At 39.9% G+C, this 21,643-nt stretch overlaps 2 protein-coding genes across 4 annotated transcripts; both read left to right on the forward strand.

Moving 5' to 3' along the window:
* The first annotated feature begins 225 nt into the window (after positions 1–225).
* Positions 226–6,762, forward strand: cssa22h20orf96 (chromosome ssa22 C20orf96 homolog). Of its 3 annotated transcripts, XM_045705014.1 has the most exons (11): positions 226–470; positions 698–878; positions 1,055–1,191; positions 1,625–1,783; positions 3,393–3,492; positions 3,841–3,998; positions 4,090–4,191; positions 4,543–4,629; positions 4,832–4,950; positions 5,898–5,980; positions 6,473–6,762. In XM_045705014.1, the coding sequence occupies exons 1-11, from the start codon at positions 414–416 to the stop codon at positions 6,493–6,495; spliced, it is 1,206 nt and encodes a 401-aa protein (XP_045560970.1). In that variant the 5' UTR covers positions 226–413; the 3' UTR covers positions 6,496–6,762.
* A 2,955-nt stretch (positions 6,763–9,717) lies between these two features.
* On the forward strand, positions 9,718–21,424 carry LOC100194737 (GTP-binding protein GEM; the record flags this gene model as incomplete). Its single annotated transcript, NM_001139766.1, is given in 5 exon segments — positions 9,718–9,837; positions 10,651–11,009; positions 17,678–17,760; positions 19,194–19,401; positions 20,176–21,424. Coding segments are annotated over 4 exon segments (903 nt in total). The 3' UTR covers positions 20,454–21,424.
* Between the last annotated feature and the right edge of the window lie 219 nt (positions 21,425–21,643).

The following is a 21,643-nucleotide window of genomic DNA, read 5'->3' on the forward strand; positions in this document are numbered from 1 at the left end:
ACTTGCTAAATTTGTATTTACTATTTTTGTTTCCAAATAAATGGTTGAACTTGAATGTAGACTAAATGCAAGCTACAAATGAATACAGGCAAAATATTGCCTGCTACGTATGTTTATCTCTCGGACCCGCGCTCAGTGTAGCCTTTTTGGTTACCCAAATTCGAATCCAGAATGTTTCGTCCATAGCTTCGTCCATGTTCCAGTAGGTGGCGGTCTTTTTCGCCGTCGATGTGGTTGCTATGACGAAGAGAAGCATTACAGAACATTCCGGAGTAACTTTTATGTTATGCAGCTAGGCTACAGATACATTTGCAAGGTTGCAAGTCGTATTTATATTGCAAAACTTAGAATGACTTATGCTGCAAGTTCAGCTTTGGAATCAATTTATTACGACGTATTGATGTAAAAACATAATGAATGTACTGCCAAACCATCTTGTCAAGTCACTGAAGGAAGATTTCAAGAAATTGGTAAGTCCATTGTCATGATGATGAGCACACACGCACACACTATATATATATATATATATATATATATATATATATATATATATATATATATATATATATATATATATATATATACACATACATACATATATAGAAGATAGAGACAGAACCATAGACAGACAGAGGAAAACAGACATGACACACACACACACACACACACACAATACATAGTAGTAATATCTGTTTAGGATTACAGCAAGTGGGAGAGATGCAACAGGAGCAAGACAGAGCCCCCTCCCTGGGTGATTTTGCCCCCACTGCCCAACAAGACTACTGGCTCACCAAGCGAGCGTTATCCAGCCACAGGGAGAGAGGAGAGTGGGACCTCCTCTGCCACCCATAACTTTTTTCCAACAACCGACAAGCCAGGTAAGCTATCAACTCACCTTTGAATGTAAAATATGTTAAATTGAGGAGATTAGGTTGACACATGCTGTAAGGAAAAGATTCACTGAATGAAAATCCAGCTTCATATGATTCAGAAAGCATAAATTGTCAATGGGAAATTAATTAAAATGGTTGACTTCCTGTTTTGCCTTTGACAGGGAAGTCTCGCCCCAACACTGGCCATGAAGAGTCCACTGCATCATCTATGGGTCGACTCTCTCGACGGAGGAGGAACAAAAGAGTGAAGCTGGACCCCATCACTTTGAAGAAACAAGAAAATATCAAAACACTGAAGGTATTTATAGCCTATATCACAAGACATTAAATAAGTGATCAGTAAAATCCTCAGCTATTGAATAGTAGAGATGTTCCTGTCATCATGTTCAGTCGATAGCCACAGTCAACCACTAGAGGGAGTAATACGCCATAAGAAATAATCCATGGCAGTAATAGATTTAGACCAGCGGTGTCAACATTATTACATGGATGGCATAGTTTCTGATAGTTTTTATTATTTCCTTTTAATTTGTGTCCAATTAAGACAACCAGGTGAGGGGAGTTCCTAACTAATCAGTGACCTTAATTGATCAATCAAGTACAAGGGAGGTGTGATTTAGAGACAAGTTATAAAGTGTGCACCAGACCACAAGATCTACACTTAAAACACAATACTGCATAAATAGGTATTTCATTTTACCTGTAAATAAACGAATAACAACCACTTTCAGTTGCTGATTATGTCGAGGAAGAAGACCCTAGTGGAGCTGGAGAAGCACTGTGCATTGCTGCAGGAGAGCAACGTCCGTACGGCCGGGGAGATAGACAGCACAGACAGACAGTCAGTGTCCAGTGCCAGGGAATTCCTCATCCGGCATGACAAATTAGGGGTGAGAACATAGAATCTATGCCATTCTATTCCTCTATATCTGCTCCATTGAGGACAGGACACACTTGTGTCCTAGTACCTAGTACTCATTCAAATAGATTGGGCAAGCACCTCACTGTCTATTCTACTGCACTCGTATGTAACTGTATTCTCTAGATATGATAGAACTACAGAAGTACCAAGTATACTGTAGATATGATAGAAGTACAGAGTATCAACACATAGATCACCATCAGCTGTAACAGTCAGTTAAGCCAGCGTTTCCCAAACTCCAAGGGGTGCACATTTTGTTTTTTGTCCTAGCACTACACAGCTGATTCAAATAACCAACTCATCATCAAGCTTTGATTATTTGAAACAGCTGTGTAGTCCAAGGGGAAAAAACAAAATGTGCACACTTTGGGGTCCCCAGGGCTGAGTTTTGGAAATGCTTAGTTAGGCTATAGATCACCATCAGCTGTAACAGTCAGTTAGGCTGTAGATCACCATCAGTTATAACAGTCAGTTAGACTATAGATCACCATCAGTTGTAACAGTCAGTTAGACTATAGATCACCATCAGTTATAACAGTCAGTTAGACTATAGATCACCATCAGTTGTAACAGTCAGTTAGACTATAGATCACCATCAGCTGTAACAGTCAGTTAGGCTATAGATCACCATCAGTTATAACAGTCAGTTAGACTATAGATCACCATCAGTTGTAACAGTCAGTTAGGCTATAGATCACCATCAGTTGTAACGGTCAGTTAGGCTATAGGGCACCATCAGTTGTAACAGTCAGTTAGACTATAGATCACCATCAGTTGTAACGGTCAGTTAGACTATAGATCACCATCAGTTGTAACAGTCAGACTATAGATCACCATCAGTTGTAACGGTCAGTTAGACTATAGATCACCATCAGTTGTAACAGTCAGTTAGGCTATAGATCACCATCAGTTGTAACAGTCAGTTAGACTATAGATCACCATCAGTTGTAACAGTCAGTTAGACTATAGATCACCATCAGTTGTAACAGTCAGTTAGGCTATAGATCACCATCAGTTGTAACAGTCAGTTAGACTATAGATCACCATCAGTTGTAACGGTCAGTTAGACTATAGATCACCATCAGTTGTAACAGTCAGTTAGGCTATAGATCACCATCAGTTGTAACAGTCAGTTAGACTATAGATCACCATCAGTTGTAACAGTCAGTTAGGCTATAGATCACCATCAGTTGTAACAGTCAGTTAGACTATAGATCACCATCAGTTGTAACAGTCAGTTAGACTATAGATCACCATCAGTTGTAACAGTCAGTTAGACTATAGATCACCATCAGTTGTAACAGTCAGTTAGACTATAGATCACCATCAGTTGTAACAGTCAGTTAGACTATAGATCACCATCAGTTGTAACAGTCAGTTAGGCTATAGGGCACCATCAGCTGTAACAGTGTGAGCACCTTTCTTTATGTTATCTCAGAACCTGATATTCTCCTTGAGAAGTTCAGACGTACTAAGACTCTTGTAATGTAGTAAACCAATACCACCGTGTGTACCATTATGTAGAAGCATATTATTGGTACCCTGAATAAATAAAGTCTACCCTATTTCTCTGTAAGAGTTCTATAGCTGCGTTCAACAGCTGGAGCCACAGTCAGATGGAGCAGGCCAAGACAGAGCTCCAGAAGGCTGAGACTGCTGCAAAGAATAGACTTTGGGGTAAGTAGTGATATTATAAATAATGTAAAATGCAGAGGCAACAAAAAGTTCAGTTTTTATTCATTGAGATGCCTTTGGCAGAGTGAGAATTATAGATCATAAGCAAATATAGTAGTACAGTAAGTCAAGTGTGCTTGTAAATTATGAATACTCTTGTTTTACAGTAAATGTGCCTGTGAATGTCGATATTAAATATTATTGTTGTGTGTGTGCATGTGTGACAGTGCAAGGAAAATCTGGTCGATTGGTGTTTGGGAACTCAAAAGGGAAGACGTGTTTGCATGCAGGGACGTTCCCTCATTTATGATTGAAGTGTCTGGGTAAGCCCTTGATGTGTTACCTTGCCAGGTCTCCATGAGCAGCTGAGGGAGGTGAAGGCAGAGCTGGTGAACGCCCAGGCGGAGCTCCACACCCTGAAGACCTACAAGGATAAAGAGTACCCCGTCAAGGCCCTGCGCATTGCCGAGATAAAGAGAGAGATTGAGAAACTCAAAGAGACACAGCAGGTCAACAGGTCTCTCAATGGCAACTTCCTCCAATAGAACGCAATAGGCTGTAGTCTCATATGTTGTGTGCTGTTCATTCCTGTGGTTCCAGGATGAGAATGAGGACGTGAACTTGCTGTGCCAGACAGAGATGGTGTACCTGGAGAGACGATCCCAACACGAAGAGCAGGAAGTCCTCTCTGTCATAGCAAAGGTAGGATAGGATTTACTTCATTGTTCCTCAGGGGAAATTGTCTTGGACACACAGCACTGCTGTATACAAAAATAAAAATAACCATTTATTTTAACACACTCGACTCAAACATAATACATAGGATACAAAGCTCTATAGTTCTTTTTGGATGAATGATTCTCACTTATCGCTAAAATGTTTTATACAAACATTCAGTAAGTATCAGCATAGGTCTATTTCTGAAGCGTATCTGGATTATAAGTGAAAATAACAGTGGAGGTTTTTTTGTAATGAGCTAAAGTCAGACTTTATTGGCAGGGGTAGATGTTGACACCATTTGTCATGGCTTTACTCCTTTCTCTCTGTTTTCAGCAAAATGTTTCATATATTCCCTCTGTCGTCAAACTGATGGCCGCACATAATCAGACGATAAAGAAAGAAATTGGAATCCACAAAAAGGTTTGGTTAATAATTACGAAAATTTCTAGCAATTTGATACTTCAACTAGTCATAATGGACTCAGACTCACTCTAACTCCATACAGGTCATCATCAACATGTGAAAATAACCCCATTTTTTATTTTTTACCATGGCATTATCGGAAAATGACTGTAATTGACTTCCTTTTCTGTGTCACTCACTCATGCTTTCAACATTTCAGGAAATTGCGGAGCTGGAAGATAAGAACAGAGAGCTGATTCAGAGTGTCCAGGAACTGCAAATATCACGGACCAACATCAGGAAAGACATCTTCCAAGACGTTTTCCCCAAATCAGATAAGTATGTCAAGGTAATGGAAGGCACTTTACTGTACACTGCTGCTCTTAATAGGTTGTGTGATATCACTAATCCATGCCATGAGGGTGGGCACTTTAGACAATCTGGCTTTGGAAAAGGTTCTTGAGGGGGGCTTTAAAACACCCATCAATAACCTTTCCTGAAGACACATTGTCTAAAGTGCATCTCTAAAACTAAAACAATTACTAATGATAATTTACTTGCCTTCTTTTCTTTAAGAAACTATTACCAAAGAGTAGTACATTGAGAACTCTAGGCAAAGAGTATGACAATGTTATAATACCAACCATATACTGTCGATACCCACTGCACTGTTGGCTTGTTTATCTATCTGACATCTTATCAGTGTCACAAAACCATCTAGTTAGAACTAATAGACATGTGACAGGAATTTAACCTCTTCCTTGTTCCATCAAAATCGATGTCTCGGAAAGAGTAATGGGGTATCACCATCTAATATTACCCAGGGTTGAAAACAGACTTGTAGCGCCATCTTAAATTTAAATGAAGAAGCACAGCAGAGCCCTGTGCTCACAGAATCCCAGTCTGCCATTAAAGGTTAATAAGGTGCTCAAATTTCCCCCCAGCCTGCTCCAAAGCAAGATGACACTCCACGCTGTAGACCATGAAAATCTCTCATACATACAACTCATCAAATATTCAACTATAAAATGTTCCCCTCTGGGGAATACATTCATTTCACGTGACATTTTATATAAGGGAGATTTAATGTTGAATTAGGGTATGGCGAAATTACAATGTTTTTGGTCAACATCCTGAATCTCACTTAGCAATGACAACTTTTTAGCACTGACGTGTTTTAAGCCTAAGATAGGTAACTATAAATATGAAGTTGAACTGTAAGTGCAGATGTTCTATATGGAATTAGCTGTATTGACTCCGACTGATTCAAACTCATCATTTTCCAGGCTGGTAAATAGCGAGTCCACACAGATACAACTGATTTCTCTCACTCTAGTCACTTTTGGGGAGAAAGTATGTTTATTTAAAGGTACATGTTTTTTTTCCTTCTTCCGTGATATGATATAGTCTTCCATAGGGAAATGGCCACCAGCTTGTTTATTCTGTATTTCAGAATTACTTATGGCAATGGGAGATGTTACTTTCTATTAATTTGTTCTCACTCAGATAGGCCATTTTTAGGATGGAACATGTAGGTCTTAAACATCAGAATTGAAGTGGCCTACAGTAGATCTATCATAGGATGTCAATTGGGGAACACACTTGATGTGCATGTACTGTATCATTTTGTGTGCAATGTTTATTTGTTCATTAGGATTGTAGGTGTCCATCAAGAATAGCCAATACTTAATCATCATTTCATTTCTGAAGGGCACTTTGTAATGGCACCAAAATACTTTCATCCTTATGGCATTAAGCCTTCACAAGCAATTAACATTTCCAAATGTATACTAAGTATGTACATAAGGAAAAGGTGCTCAGTGTGCATTAAGGTTCTAAATGTGTGCTGTGTTCATTCCAGATGCACCCCGGATATGGAGGTGACCTTAAACATCCCTCGTGAGGAGTGGCTCCCCATTTAGATGTGTGACAGACTAGGAGAGACACGACTTGTGTGTCGCTCGGCTGCATTTAAACCTGCTGGGCTCTTCTTGGCACAACCCCAGAATTTCTGTTATACTGAGTGCCCATCTTCTCCTACTAAAGTGCCCAATCTTCTTAAACCAAGTTCTGCATTGTAATACCAGTCAACTGGGGCCAATAAACATTTGTGAACATTTCTAATAAATACCTCCATGGTTCAATTTCAAATCCTTTGCATATTCTTTCTTCTCTTTTTTTTGTGCAGTGGAATCATATGCAATTGTATCAAAACCTCTCCAATGAGCATATAATATGTTTATTGGTGTGGTTTCATTCAGCTATAATTGATAGTCTATAATTGCCAGTTGAATCTAATTTACTGCCCAATATCACATTCTTCAATGTGCCGGTCCACAGAAAATCCTGTTTAATATTTAGAATATGTTCTGTTGTTTGCTTTTCTCCACAGTAAGTGCCCCAGTGACAGTAACCACTTCAAACCCTCCCTTTCTTTACAAATCTCCTCAGACCCTGTAACTGTAGTTTTGGGAAGTCTCTGAATGTAATTTACTTAAGTGTGGGAAAGAAGCTGGCTTTCAGTGCAAGGCCTTCATCTGGCCATCGTACGGCCGACTGGTTTGATTACTTCTTTTTTTCAGTTGGAAAACATTCAGCCAAGCCTCAGAAAATACAACTTCCTGGGAAGGAGCTCTGGTCTGTGGCTAGGGGTGTGAACTCTGCCCACACAGTGTTAGGACAGAACTGATTTACAGATGTGTGTGTACTGCTTTTCTCAAACAAACTATGCAGCATACTGCTACAAGTGCTTTTAGTGGAGACTGGGCTCACTTTGAAGATATTTCTGTACTTTATAAAGAGTTCAACACTGGGGCTTGATTTGACAAATCTAAACAGAATACTGTACTAATAGACATGGAGGTAAGGATAAAACACATCCTGTCCCCATATTTAGGTGTGCTTGCTGAAGGCAAAGCACAACTCTAGATTTATTTCATACTCATATTATTTGATTTCTTTAGCCCGCTCTAGAGCTTAAAATAGTTAAGCTATTAACACGAAACCAACTTCCAAATGTCCAGACTGCCCAAACTCAGATTGCTTGAGAAAATAATATTGATAGTATTTCTACTTTTTGAACTGTAACAATATTAAATGAGCTCCCAATGCATTTCAATGGCAAAAAAAGGCCCATAGACTTGAATGGTAAACCTCCCCAAAATTATAGACCTATATCGTCCTACACCGTTTAAGTTATCAACACCAAACCAAAGTTGATATGTTCAGACTGGCCCAACTTAGATTGTTTGTCAATGTTACGGTTGTCGTCGGATAAAGCGGACCAAGACGCAGCGGGAAAATGTGCACTCATCTTCTTTATTATTATTATTATTATTATTATTATTATTATTATAAACGGACAAGAAGGAGAACCAAAGCAACCACTAATCACAGGCTGGTAAGGCACAAGGCTATACACAGAACAATCTCCCACAAAGTACTCAACAAACACATACCTATATATAGGATTCTCAATCAGAGGCAACTAGAAAACACCTGCCTCCAATTGAGAGTCACCCCAATTAACAAAACATAGAAATACAAAAGACTAGACAGAACATAGAAATAAACTAACATAGAACAGTGCCCAAAAACCACAGGAATACATAAATCAAATGCCCTACTAAACAAACCACCACCCCGAACCACATAAAACAAATACCCTCTGCCACGTCCTGACCAAACTACAATAACAAATAACCCCTATACTGGTCAGGACGTGACAGTCAAAGGATATTTGATACTATGTATACCTTTGGAACTATAACCATTTTTTGGAATGTGCATACATTAACATGTGTTTGAATGAGAACCATAGGAATACAGTGGTTGCTTTCAAAATGGTCCTGCTCCTTGGTCAATTAAACTAGAAGACCAACTATAAAACATTCAGGCTATCCAAATTTAAATTACTCTAAAACCTTTATGAACTATAAAAAAAATGTTTTTTTTTTTGCATGAAATAGAATGAAATAACTCACCAACGGTAACTCTTGGACCGTTCAAGCTAGAGTCACCAAACCAACTTCTGGCTATCCTATCCTATCGATCGATTCTTCACAAGCTAGCAAGCCCACCACATTTTCTTCAGGAAATGTGCTTTTATAATATTATTTTATTTCTTTAACCCACTCTAGCGCTTAAAACATATTTAAGTTATTAACATGAAACCAGTACCAAATGTCCAGACTGCCCCAACTCGGATTGCTTGCTAAAATATTTTTGACAGCATTTTACTTTTGGAACTATATCAATATTTAAATGAGCTCCCGATGCATTTCAATGGCAAAAAAGGCCCATAGACTTCAATGGTAAAACATTTTTTTTAAATGTTCAGGCTATCCTAACTTGATTTTTTGGTTTACGTTTATCAATTATAACTTTATACATTTGCATTAAATAACTCACCACCAGTAACTCTTGTACCGTTCAACCTAGAGACATTCACATATTCAGGCTATCCCAACTTCAAATTATTTAAAACATTTAGCAACTATAACTATATTACTGTAGATTTGCATAAAATAACTCATCAATAGTAACTCTTGAACCATTCAAGCTAGAGACCCCAAACCAACGTTCTCATATTCAGGCTATCCTAACTTCAAAACTATAACTTTAAACATTTTCATATATTAGCATAATTTAACCTACCAACAGTAACTTTTGAATTGCATAAGCTAGAGACACTAAACCATATTTTACATGTTCAGGCTATCCTGTCCAATAAATCAATACATTTTTACATCTACCTACTTTTCAACTATAACCAGTCACTACCATTACTACTGTAGTCACTACCACTACTATAACTTATTTCACAAGCATAAATACTTTCAAACAAGCTAGCAAGCACACCACATTTTCTTCAGGAAATGTAATTTTCTAGATTTGTATATAAACAGTGGTTGCCCTGTGTGGGCAATGTGCAAACATTAAAGGAACTTTTTAACTATGTCTGCACTGTGGAGGTCAACATTGTGGTAAGAGAGAACACTAACAGTTTAGAACAGGAAGTGACTTACTTCACGTCATGTAGTCGGGGTGTGTTCTTCAATGAGATTAAAGTGAACTCGCACACGGGAAAAGTTGCAGCAGCAATGAGGAAATCAAATGAGGGTTGATTCGAAGCACGCGCATCAACAAAGGACCCGCTCGGCTGAAAACACGCAGCGTGTTCAAGCGCGCATTGCCTACATGCGTTTAGCGGGATTTACAGCACGGGTGAGTATCTATCCATTGGTGGAAAAATAAATTAGCCCAATTAACATACGCCATATCCATGTAGCAAACAACTTGTTGGACAGGAAGTGCAATAGCTTTTCACGAAAACTTTGGTTCATGACAGCAAAAATATTATATTGAAATTATTAAACCGCCGGCCGTCCCTATTACATTATTTAGTTGTTGACTAACAAAGTTAGTGGTGCTTCGAGTTTTCCAAATATTTGAAGTAGGCTACGCTATGGCTACGTCTTAGTGTTATCACTGGAGGTGATCTGAAACATTGGCTCTGAATGCCTTTGAACGTGTGTGTGTGTGTGTGTGTGTGAGAGAGACGGAGAGGGAGACAGAGAGAGACAGAGAGAGGAAAGAGAGACAGAAAGATGCGAGTAGAAGAACAGAGAGAGCGACCCCTGATTCCACTCTTAAATTTTTAACAGGGTTGTGGAACTTTGCAGGCTGTTGCCATGACTCCAGTGTATACTGTTACAATGTCCCATCAGCTATTCTATACAAGTGTAACAAAACTGATTGAAACATTGGAAGCTTGTCTTCTTACAAGAACAGAATGACAGCTCGCACACGGCTCCCCGACGCGCGAAAACTTTACTAGCCTATGGTGTAGTCTGTGCTTTGCTCTGAAATGGAGAATACTGGACACAATTAGAAGATTCATGGCTACAGTTGTGAGTAAATGAAAGACAATATTATGTTTCAGTGCTATTTTCACTCCAGTAGGATATGTGCTATTTTTTTGTCCTAAAATAAATTATGACTTTATCATCTGATTATGCTGCATACATTCTTTTTAAGGGATGTTCTTTGCCTTTTCGCCAAGATGACACATACCCAGAGAGAGGGCAAAGAGACTTTGCGGAGAAGGGCAAGTACTCCTATCCCTGCCTCTCATCAGCCGGGGCCGAGAGGCAGAGACCCGCCAGCAGACCTCCATCACCCTCCGCTCTGCCAGTCTGCCTCATACCATCCCGGAGACAAGTCTCTCCACTGCCGCGCCAATTGGTCTTCTGATGACTCAGACAATGACTCGGATGGCTCGGGAGCAGAATGTTTATACCGCGTTGTTTTGCTAGGAGACCACGGTGTTGGAAAGTCGAGTCTTGCCAATATCTTTGCTGGCATACAGGAGAAGGATGCTCACGACCATACAGGAGGTGGGTTTTTTACTAAGCACAATTCCAATGATTATTACAATGCTATTTATGGTGTCTTTAGCCTACCTTCACAACTATTGGGTCGTTTTTTTTGTCAATCTCTTATCAGTAACCTAAAAGCAATTCCTTTTCTCCTAGTTAAAATCCATGGACACTAATGACTAATTGGTTATTAAATTAGTTAATTCATTTATGCATCTCTTCAACAATGACTTTCAGTAATTGTCTCTGACATTGCCCTAGCCCTGATAACCTTGGCTAACCTGTCACAACTACATTTATGGAACTCCTGTAACTGGCACATGTAGTAGTGAGGTGACCTCAAAGCATTGACTGGCAGCTTGTATTGACCCATACATTTGGGCATCCAGCTGTGATGTGGTTTGTGGAGGTTGTCCTTTTAAAATACAAATTTCTCTATAGTTCTCAATTTAATAATAGTGCTGAGAATATTTACAAAACAAATTAATCATGAAATGTTTTTGGTCATGCATGATAGGGTAGCCTAGACAGACAGTGACTTCATTCGTTTGTGAGAAGTTCATGTTGTTGTGACCTATGTGTGTCGAGTCATTGCTGATGGCTGTGGACGGGAGTGACTGGCTGAAGATACATCCCAAATGGCACCCTATTTTCCTTTAATAGTGCACTACTTTTTTGACCATAGGGCTCTGGTCAAAAGTAGTACACTATAAAGGGAATAGGGTTCCATTTGGGATGCAGACTAGCTGAATGTTATGAGTGGCCCTGTTGTTGTGGAGAGACCCATCAGCTGTCAGAAGGGCTGTGTGTCAGGGAGACCCTCTGGGACAGGACACCGTTTGACTGACACCACCACCCAGGACCCTGTTCTGTTTGGTCATTTCTCAAATGATGTATCCCAAATAGCATCCTATTCCCGACATAGTGCATAGTGTCCTACTTTTGACCAGATCCCTGGGCCCTGTTCAAAGTAGTGAACTAAATAGGGCAGGGTTCCCCAACTGCCAGCCCGCGGGTGATTTAATTTGCCCCCCCCCCCAAGTTGTTCAACATAAAAGACTGTAAAAACACCTGCACATCAGCACCAAGTGATTTTAATTTAGGAAATCTGTTCCAAGTATTCCCACACATAGTAGAGAGATATGTGATCGTATACAAATGTAAGCAAGTCTTGAAATTACTATGTTTTGTTAAAATGTTATATCTGTTTGGGCTTCTTGAGGTCGATTTGCAGTCTACAAATGATTTGTAATTATGTTCCGGCCCCCTGACCATCCGCTCCAGAAAAAATCTGCCTGTGGCTGAATCTAGTTGATGATCCCTGAAATAGGGAATAGCCTCAGTGGTTGTTTTCTATGAGCTACATTTAGAGAAGCTCTGATAAACTGGGAATGGAGTTCCCCCATCAAATGTAATATTACATGATCATTATAATGTGTGCAATTGGAATATGCACTGACTAGGCCCAGTGCATCTCTGTGGTTACTGATATGGTCACATTGGCTGCATTTACGCAGGCAGCCTAATTAAAATATTTTTTTCCACTAATTGGTCTTTTGACCAATCACCTCAGATCTTTTCACATCATATATTTTTCAGAGTTGATCTGATTGGTCAAAAGACCAATTTGTGAGAAAAAATATTTGAATTGGGCTGCCTGTGTAAACACAGCCTAAGATATTCTGATGTAAGGCTTATTTGACTGGAGAGAATTCCTGAGGTGACGTGGGGACATGTATTTTCATAACCTCATCATTTAGTTAGATATAGCCTGTGTTTTTCCAAAATATTAGAGGAAAACTTTTTCAAAATCTTTGTACTGTACATGTATTTTGCCAAATGCCAAAGCATGTGCAGACACAGCCAGACAGAAGATGGGAACTCCTACAGGAGAGAGGTATTGTAAGGAGATGGAATTCCTAAAGAGGCTATCCCAAACAGGACAGAGATGAATGATAAGAAGCAGAGAGGGGTTGCCCCTGTCTGTTCTAGTGAGCGAGAGAGGGGGTGGATGTGTGGGCTCAGCTCTCTTATCTTTTCTGGATGGTTAGGTTCAGGTTCTGCTGACATGGCAGTGTGTGTGTCCCAGCTCTTCAGAAAGATAAGGGCTCCCTTATGACACCTCCCCACCCCCACCCTCTCTGACATCTGTTTTCAGCCTGTCACTGACTGGTGGTGTTATTGTTATTTTTAGTGTCTTGTCACTTAGGTTGTCACACTGACAGCAACTGAGCTGTTCTTCAAGTGGACTGCTTGGTTAGTTTAGAGCTGGTGTGATGAATGGCAAGTGTTTTATGAGGACAGAACAGCATTACGAGGCGATTACAACTCGTGCCAATGTAGGTATATTACTAGACATATTACTTGATTGCTTGTTTATAGGTTTTGACCTATATTGTAACTTCAACTCAATGACCTCAACTTCTAAAAGCTTTGCCGGACCATTTGTCATTGTTTCGTGCGGGCGGCTTTTACAATAAGGTTAGAGCTGAAAGTGGAAAATGTAACAAGCTCTTTCACTCTTGGCCAAAGTGTGTTTTAGTCTCCCTGTCACGATGGCTAGGAGGATCTCATCAGACTAAACAAGACATGGCTCAATGCTTTTTTCCACATGGAAAATTCCATAGTCATGAACATGGTAGTGGAAGTGTAATAACTCCATAGTCATGACATGGTAGTGGAATTGTAATAACTCCATAATCATGACATGGTAGTGGAAGTGTAATAACTCCATAGGCATGAGATGGTAGTGGAAGTGTAATAACTCCATAGTCATGAACATGGTAGTGGAAGTGTAATAACTCCATAGTCATTATATAGTAGTGGAAGTGTAATAACTCCATAGCACCTTTTATAGGTAGTAGGGATAAACACATCAGTAGAGTTCTTGGATGTCAAATATATTTTACCAACTTTGCAAAACACCTTCATATTTTAGTTACTAAAGACAAATAAGCTTAAAATGGCCTAAATTATTCATCATAAGAAAACATCTGATTCAGCTCACTGATATACATGTGTATGCTCCCATGTGGTTTATTGACAGCAGTCTACAAGGTTTCAAGCCTTAGGTCTCTATCAGGTTTCCATTCATAAAGAACAAGCCCATATATATATATATATATATATATGTATGTATGTATGTATGTATGTATGTATGTATGTATGTATGTATGTATGTATGTATGTATGTATGTATGTATGTATGTATGTATGTATGTATGTATGTATGTATGTATGTATGTATGTATGTACATTTACATTTACATTTAAGTCATTTAGCAGACGCTCTTATCCAGTGCGACTTACAAATTGTATGTATGTATATATATATATGTGTGTGTTTGTGTCTCATATATAGAGAGATATTTCCAAATGACTCCACACCTGTTGACTGCCATCAATTGTAGACATATAGTAGAAGGAGGTGACATAAATTATACTAAATCCTTTCTGTACCTACAACAAGATGTAGGGTGGTTTCCCGGACACAGACTAAGCCTAGCCCTGGACTAAAAAGCATGTTTAACTGAAAATGTACATTGAAAGTGATGTTTAGTCTAGTTAGTTTTAGTTTAGTTAGTCTTAGGCTTAATCCATGTCTGGGTAACCGTCCCTAAGAGTTGTATTTGAATGTTTAGCAAAAGTAGCAGGCCAACTAGGTTACAATTTTTACACTACAGTGGCAAGAAAAAGTATGTGAACCCTTTGGAATTATCTGGATTTCTGCATAAATTGGTTCTAAAATTAGTCACAAGTCACAACGACAGACAAACACAGTCTGCTTAAACTAATAACACACAAATTATAGTATTTTTCTCATCTATATTGAATACATAATTTAAACATTCACAGTGTAAGTTGGAAAAAGTATGTGAACCCATAGGCTAATGACTTCTCCAAAAGCTAATTGGAGTCAGGAGTCAGCGAACCGGGAGTACAATCATTAAGACGAGATTGGAGATGTTGGTTAGAGCTGCCCTGCCCTATAAAAAACATTCAAAACATTTTTGTTTGCTATTCAAATAAGCATTGCCTGATGTGAACCATGCCTTGAACAAAAGAGATCTCAGAAGACCCAAGATTAAGAATTGTTGACTTGCATAAAGCTGGAAAGGGTTACAAAAGTATGTCTAAAAGCCTTGATGTTCATCAGTCCACGGTAAGACAAATTGTCTATAAATGGAGAAAGTTCAGCACTGTTGCTACTAGAGGTCGACCGATTAATCGGAATGGGCGATTAATTAGGGCCAATTTCAAGTTTTTATAACAATCGGAAATCGGTATTTTTGGTTACCGATTTGGGCATTTTTTGGGGGGGGGGTTTTGTATATATATATATTTTTTTTTATTTAACTAGGCAAGTCAGTTAAGAACACATTCTTATTTTCAATGACGGCCTAGGAACGGTGGGTTAACTGCCTTGTTCAGGGGCAGAACTACAGATTTTTACCTTGTCAGCTCAGGGATTCAATCTTGCAACCTTAAGGTCCAACGCTCTAACCACCTGCTTTACATTGCACTCCACGAGGTTACGCGAATGCAGTAAGAAGCTAAGGTAAGTTGCTAGCTAGCATTAAACTTATCTTATAAAAAACAATCAATCAATCATAATCACTAGTTAACTACACATGGTTGATGATATTACTAGTTTATCTAGCCTGTCCTGCGTTGCATATAATCGCTTAGGTACACGTTGTTCCAACCATAAACATCAATGCCTTTCTTAAAATCAATACACAAGTATATATTTTTAAACCTGCATATTTAGCTAAAAGAAATCCAGGTTAGCAGGCAATATTAACCAGGTGAAATTGTGTCATTTTGCGTTCATTGCACGCAGAGTCAGTGTATATGCAACAGTTTGGGTCGCCTGGCTCGTTGCGAACTAATTTGCCAGAATTTTACGTAATTATGACATAATATTGCAGATTGTGCAATGTAACAGGAATAACGTTTTGTTTTCGAGATGATAGTTTCCGGATTCGACCATATTAATTACCTAAGGCTCGTATTTCTATTAGCGCGTGCGCGCTAATAGCGTTTCAAACGTCACTCGCTCTGAGACTTGGAGTAGTTGTTTCCCCTTCCTCTACGTGGGTAACCCTGCTTTGAGGGTGGCTGTTGTCGATGTGTTCCTGGTTCGAGCCCAGGTAGGAGCGAGGAGAGGGACGGAAGCTATACTGTTACACTGGCAAGACTAAAGTGCCTATAAGAACATCCAATAGTCAAAGGTATATGAAATACAAATTGTATAGAGAGAAATAGTCCTATAATTCCTATAATATCAACAACCTAAAACATCTTACCTGGGAATATTGAAGACTCATGTTAAAAGGAACCACCAGCTTTCATATGTTCTCATGTTCTGAGCAAGGAACTTAAACGTTAGCTTTTTTACATGGCACATATTGCACTTTTACTTTCTTCTCCAACACTTTGTTTTTGCATTATTTAAACCAAATTGAACATGTTTCATTATTTATTTGAGGCTACATTGATTTTATTGATGTATTATATTAAGTTAAAATAAGTGTTCATTCAGTATTGTTGTAATTGTCATTATTACAAATAAATAAATAAAACCGGCCGATTAATCGGCATCGGCTTTTTTGTCCCTCCAATAATCGGTTTCGGTATCGGCGTGAAAAAAACCCAACATAATCGGTCGCCCTCTAGTTGCTACTCTCCCTAGGAGTTGCCGTCCTGCAAAGATGACTGCAAGATTACAGTGCAGAATGCTTAATGAGGTTGAGAAGAATCTTAGAGTGTCAGCTAAAGACTTAATGAAATCTCTGGAAGATGCTAACATCTCTGTTTACGAGTCTACGATACGTAAAACACTAAACAAGAATGGTGTTCATGGGAGGACACCACGGAAGAAGCCACTGCTGTCCAAAAAAAACATTGCTGCACGTCTGAAGTTCGCAAAAGAGCATCTGGATGTTCCACAGCGTTACTGGCAAAATATTCTGTGGAGAGATGAAAGTAAAGTTGAGTTGTTTGGAAGGAACACACAATACTGTGTGGAGAAAAAAAGTCGCAGCACACCAACATCAAAACCTCATCCCAACTGTAAAGTATGGTGAAGGGAGCATGATGGTTTGGAGCTGCTTTGCTGCCTCAGGGCCTGGACAGCTTGCTATCATCGACGGAATAATGAATTCCCAAGTTTATCAAGACATTTTGCAGAAGAAGCTCAACAGAAGTTGGGTGATGCAACAGGACAACGACCCAAAACACAGAAGTAAATCAACAACAGAATGGCTTCAACAGAAGAAAATACGCCTTCTGGAGTGGCCCAGTCAGTGTCCTGAACTCAACCCGATTTGAGATGCTGTGACATGACCTCAAGAGAGCGGTTCACATCAGACATCCCAAGAATATTTGTGAACTGAAACAGTTTTGTAAAGAGGAATGGTCCAAAATTCCTCCTGACCATTGTGCAGGTCTGATCCGCAACTACAGAAAACATTTGGTTGAGGTTATGGCTACCAAAGTAGGGTCAACCAGTTATTAAAACCAAGGGTTCACATACTTTTTCTTGCCTATCCACCATCTGATGTAACTATTTCAACTCCCTTTTCTGTCTTTCTTTTAGAATGCTTTCCAACGTTATTGAGGAACGTACAGTATGAAATAACGTATTTTCTAATCTCTTTCCTGGTTATTGTTTGTTGGTTTAGAGGACACCTATGAGAAAACCATGACTGTGGATGGGGAGGAGACCATCCTCATCGTCATGGACACCTGGGAGAACGAGAAACAGGTACGACAATAACCATGAACCTGGTTTTGTCACCAAAAAATTGATTGCACAGTAGTGGTGAATATGATATCTTCTTGCAACAAGACTCTTTTCAAAGTAAAAAAGGTGGAAAAAAATACTAATTTTAACAAGAAAAACAGGAAAAACCAAGTTCTATAACTTCATCTATTTAGTTTGTTTACCTCCAAAATACATGGTGTATGGGGCCTCCCGAGTGGCGCAGTGGTCGAAGGCACTCCATCGCAGTGCTAGAGGCGTCACTACAGACCCAGGTTTGTTCCTAGGCTGTGTCACAACCGGCTGTGATCGGGAGTCCCATAGGGCAGCGCAAAATTGGCCCAGCGTCGTCCGGGCTAGGAGAGGGTTTGGCCGAGGGGGCTTTACTTGGCTCATCGCGCTCTAGCGACTCCTTGTGGCGGGCCGGGCGCCTGCAGGCTGACCTCGGTCATCAGTTGAACAGTGTTTCCTCCGACGCATTGGTGCAGTTGGCTTCTGGGTTAAGCGGGTGCTTGTTAAGAAGCGTGTTTTGGTGGGTTTCGGAGGACGCGTGACTCGACCTTCGCCTCCCAAGCCCATTGAGGAGTTGCAGCGATAAGACAAGATCGAAATTGGGGTAAAATAAAAGATACATGGTGTACTTGATGGCATTCGAGAGAACACAAACACTGAGGTAGAGAAAATAAAAAATCCTCTTGTGCCTGAAACAACCCATTGAACCATAAGCCTACATTCTATTTTCTTCAAAACAACTATGATACCTAAAGGGCAACCCGTCATTGTGGAAAAATATATATGTGCTCACTCTGTGCCTGTAGCAAAATCCCATTGACTCACCCCCCCAAAGTGGGTTGAATCCTGGTTGTGCTGGAGTCAGTGAGTGGTGCATGGCTCCAGTGGTATGGGGCAAGCGTCTGTATGGGACACTGATGGCTGTGGGGCCTAATTACTCCAGTATTGATTACAGCTGGGGAGTGAAGCGTGCAGGCCAGGCTGCGTGTTGACTTGTCTGTACCGGGTAAGAGGAGATATAAGGACATAATGATGTCTATAAGGACAGTGGTTTGACTGTGTTTAAGGTCACCAAGTGTTTTTTAGAGGCAGAAAGTCAGATAGATGTACTGCATGTTTGACCAATGACCATCCCTGGAAACCAGAGTTCTGTATTCACAAATACATAGAAATCCGCCTGCGTCCATCTCACAATTTGCATATACCCTTTTCGAATAAGGAAGTTAAAACTTCATGTTGACCATCACTGATCTTTTAAATGGACAAGGTCATATTTGACATCAAGGTTGGCTTCAATGATAACATCAAAGAACACATGCCATATCAAAGTCCCGATCCTGGCGAGCCCCCAAATATGGCTGTTGTTGGTGAATGTTGAACTTTATTTCTGTTGGATAACAGAAATGTTCATTTGTTTCTCTCAGGAGGAGGATGAGAAGTGGGTCCAGGACTACTGTATGCAGGTGGGCAATGCCTACGTCATAGTTTACTCCATCACGGATCGCACCAGCTTCGAGAGTGCCTCCGAGTTACGCATCCAGCTGCGGCGCATACGGCAGGCCGAGAACATTCCTATCATCCTCGTGGGCAACAAAAGTGACCTGGTCCGCTCCAGGGAAGTGGCTGTAGACGGTAACGTTGATTCCAATGATAATGATGTTATCATTAAAGCATCTCTCCACATCTTCTTCTGAACAGTGATTGGATGACAGCCATTTAAAGCAATATGAGCAGCGCTCTGTTTATAAGAGAGAGTAAAATAGTTTGGCTTACAACAGTTTGTGTTGCATTTTCTGTGGACTTCATAGTCAAAACTACAGAACATAGAAATCACATATCAAATGTTGCAGTCCACACGACATACTATGAACTGTTCATTTAACATTCCAAGAGTTGGATTTACAGCACACATCTCATACACTAACACTGTATTTAACAATGTCACTGTAATTCTTGATGATTTGGTCAATGTTTTAATATTTAACCTGTTCTGCAGGTGAGAATAAGCTTGTTCTAATTCTGGAGCAATGGATCAAATGAATTTATGTTAGAAGTTTCACCTGATCCAGTGATTTGTTTTTTGTATATTTCTAAATATGTGGACATTGTGTATGATTGAATGTATGGCACAGAGTGCCCATGTCACTTGTTTTCCCCTGCAGCCACTTGCCTACCAATAGAGGACCAATGGAATGGAAACAAGTCTTTGGAAACAAGTCTTTTATTTTTGGTGTATATAATCCTCTGCAATTTTGGTACATGTATTGGTTGCCTTGTGTGGCTTCTTTATTTATTTTAAATTGTCAGACCAAGTTGTCAGACCCAGACATTAATCTAATGTCGACCTCTCACACTTAAACACCTCTCGTTTGACCCTTTCTTCCTCTGTGCTCTGCTCTCTCCTAGAGGGCCGTGCGTGCGCTGTGGTGTTCGACTGCAAATTCATAGAGACATCCGCTTCGCTCCACCACAACGTTCACGAGCTCTTCGAGGGCATCGTCAGGCAGATTCGCCTGCGGCGAGACAGCAAGGAGACCAACGAGCGCCGGCGCTCCGTCTACAAGCGTAAGGAGAGCCTCACCAAGAAGGCCCGCCGCTTTCTAGACCGCCTGGTGGCCAAGAACAACAAGAAGATGGCGCTGAAAGTTCGTGCCAAGTCTTGCCACGACCTGGCCGTGCTGTAATGGCTGCTGTGTGGCGTGCAACAAGTGGTTCACGCCGTCAGTGGTTGCAGACTCCAACGCTCCTCTTTGCCCTAACAATCCCCTTGTGGTAAAGGGGAAGAACATTGTTTGTTATTTTCTATTTATTTCACCCATTAGAAGCAATTGAGTTGAGGAAATGTGAGGCAATTGAGACTTTTTGTTGCTATATCCCAGATTTGCTGAGAATGAGTTTGCTAAACATACACCTTATCAACTGTTTGCCTTATCTAATTAAATAGATTCCTAGACCAGTGTATCCAGACACAGATCTGACATTTAAACTCCTTTTTCTGTCTCATTTTGAGAAGGTTTTCTAAGATTATTGAGGTATGAAATAATAATTTGAATGCACTGTATGATGTATTTTTGCCATGAGGAAAGCAATGTCCACAGAGGTACTTTACACAGATGTCACTGACTACTTGATTTCAAGGTTTTGCACTATGGGAGACAGTGATGTATTAGGAGGAATCAGTGGAGCTTCTTCTACAGCAATGATGTTTCTCTCTACCAAGAGAGCTCAAGTCTGGTTTGAGACTGTTCTGTCTGTGAGCCCATCAGTTCACAGCTAAATTACATGTGAATGCCGATGTTGTTTGGGAATCGACACCATCATAAACTTTCCAAAAGGATTATCCCGTCCTCATCTTCCTTTACAAGCACCTCCTACACTGGAAGGACCAGTAGGGTGTTACAGTGAAACTGTCATGGACGCTTTTGAAAAGGCTTGGTCTGATTGACCACTGTCAAGAAACACCTTTGTATGAGGACATGGTCCTGAAGAGACCAAAGAAGTGTTGAGTTCTTCAATGTCCGTGTTTGTGTCCACGTTGGGCTTGAGAGAGGTATAATAATCACTTTTTTACAAAATTATGTTTTGAGTTTGTAAATACAATATGTCAAGGATTTTTATGCGGAAATAAAGGAATAGGAAATGTATTACCACTTTACCATTGTCTGCACTGGAATTTAAGGTCACATTTCATTACATTTCTGTAAGCAATGCCTTCAGAGTATTATTAAAGGATCAAAATGAGCTATTTTTAGAAGCTTTTATAAAATATTTGAAAGAAATGAAAGAGATCGTTGCTAACCTGTGTGCTCCGTTTCTGCTTTCTCCTTATATTAGCTGAAGCAAAACCAGACTCTGAGTGATGTGAGCATAGACT

This window comes from Salmo salar, chromosome ssa22 (assembly GCF_905237065.1).
Source record: "Salmo salar chromosome ssa22, Ssal_v3.1, whole genome shotgun sequence".
Lineage (NCBI taxonomy): Eukaryota > Metazoa > Chordata > Actinopteri > Salmoniformes > Salmonidae > Salmo > Salmo salar.

Coding starts and splice junctions, on each gene's coding strand:
- cssa22h20orf96 (XM_045705014.1), top strand. CDS start 414: ATGAATGTACTGCCAAACCATCTTGTCAAGTCACTGAAGGAAGATTTC. Junction 1,192..1,624: donor AAAATATCAAAACACTGAAG/GTATTTATAGCC, acceptor AACCACTTTCAG/TTGCTGATTATGTCGAGGAA. Junction 4,951..5,897: donor GTTTTCCCCAAATCAGATAA/GTATGTCAAGGT, acceptor ATCATTTTCCAG/GCTGGTAAATAGCGAGTCCA.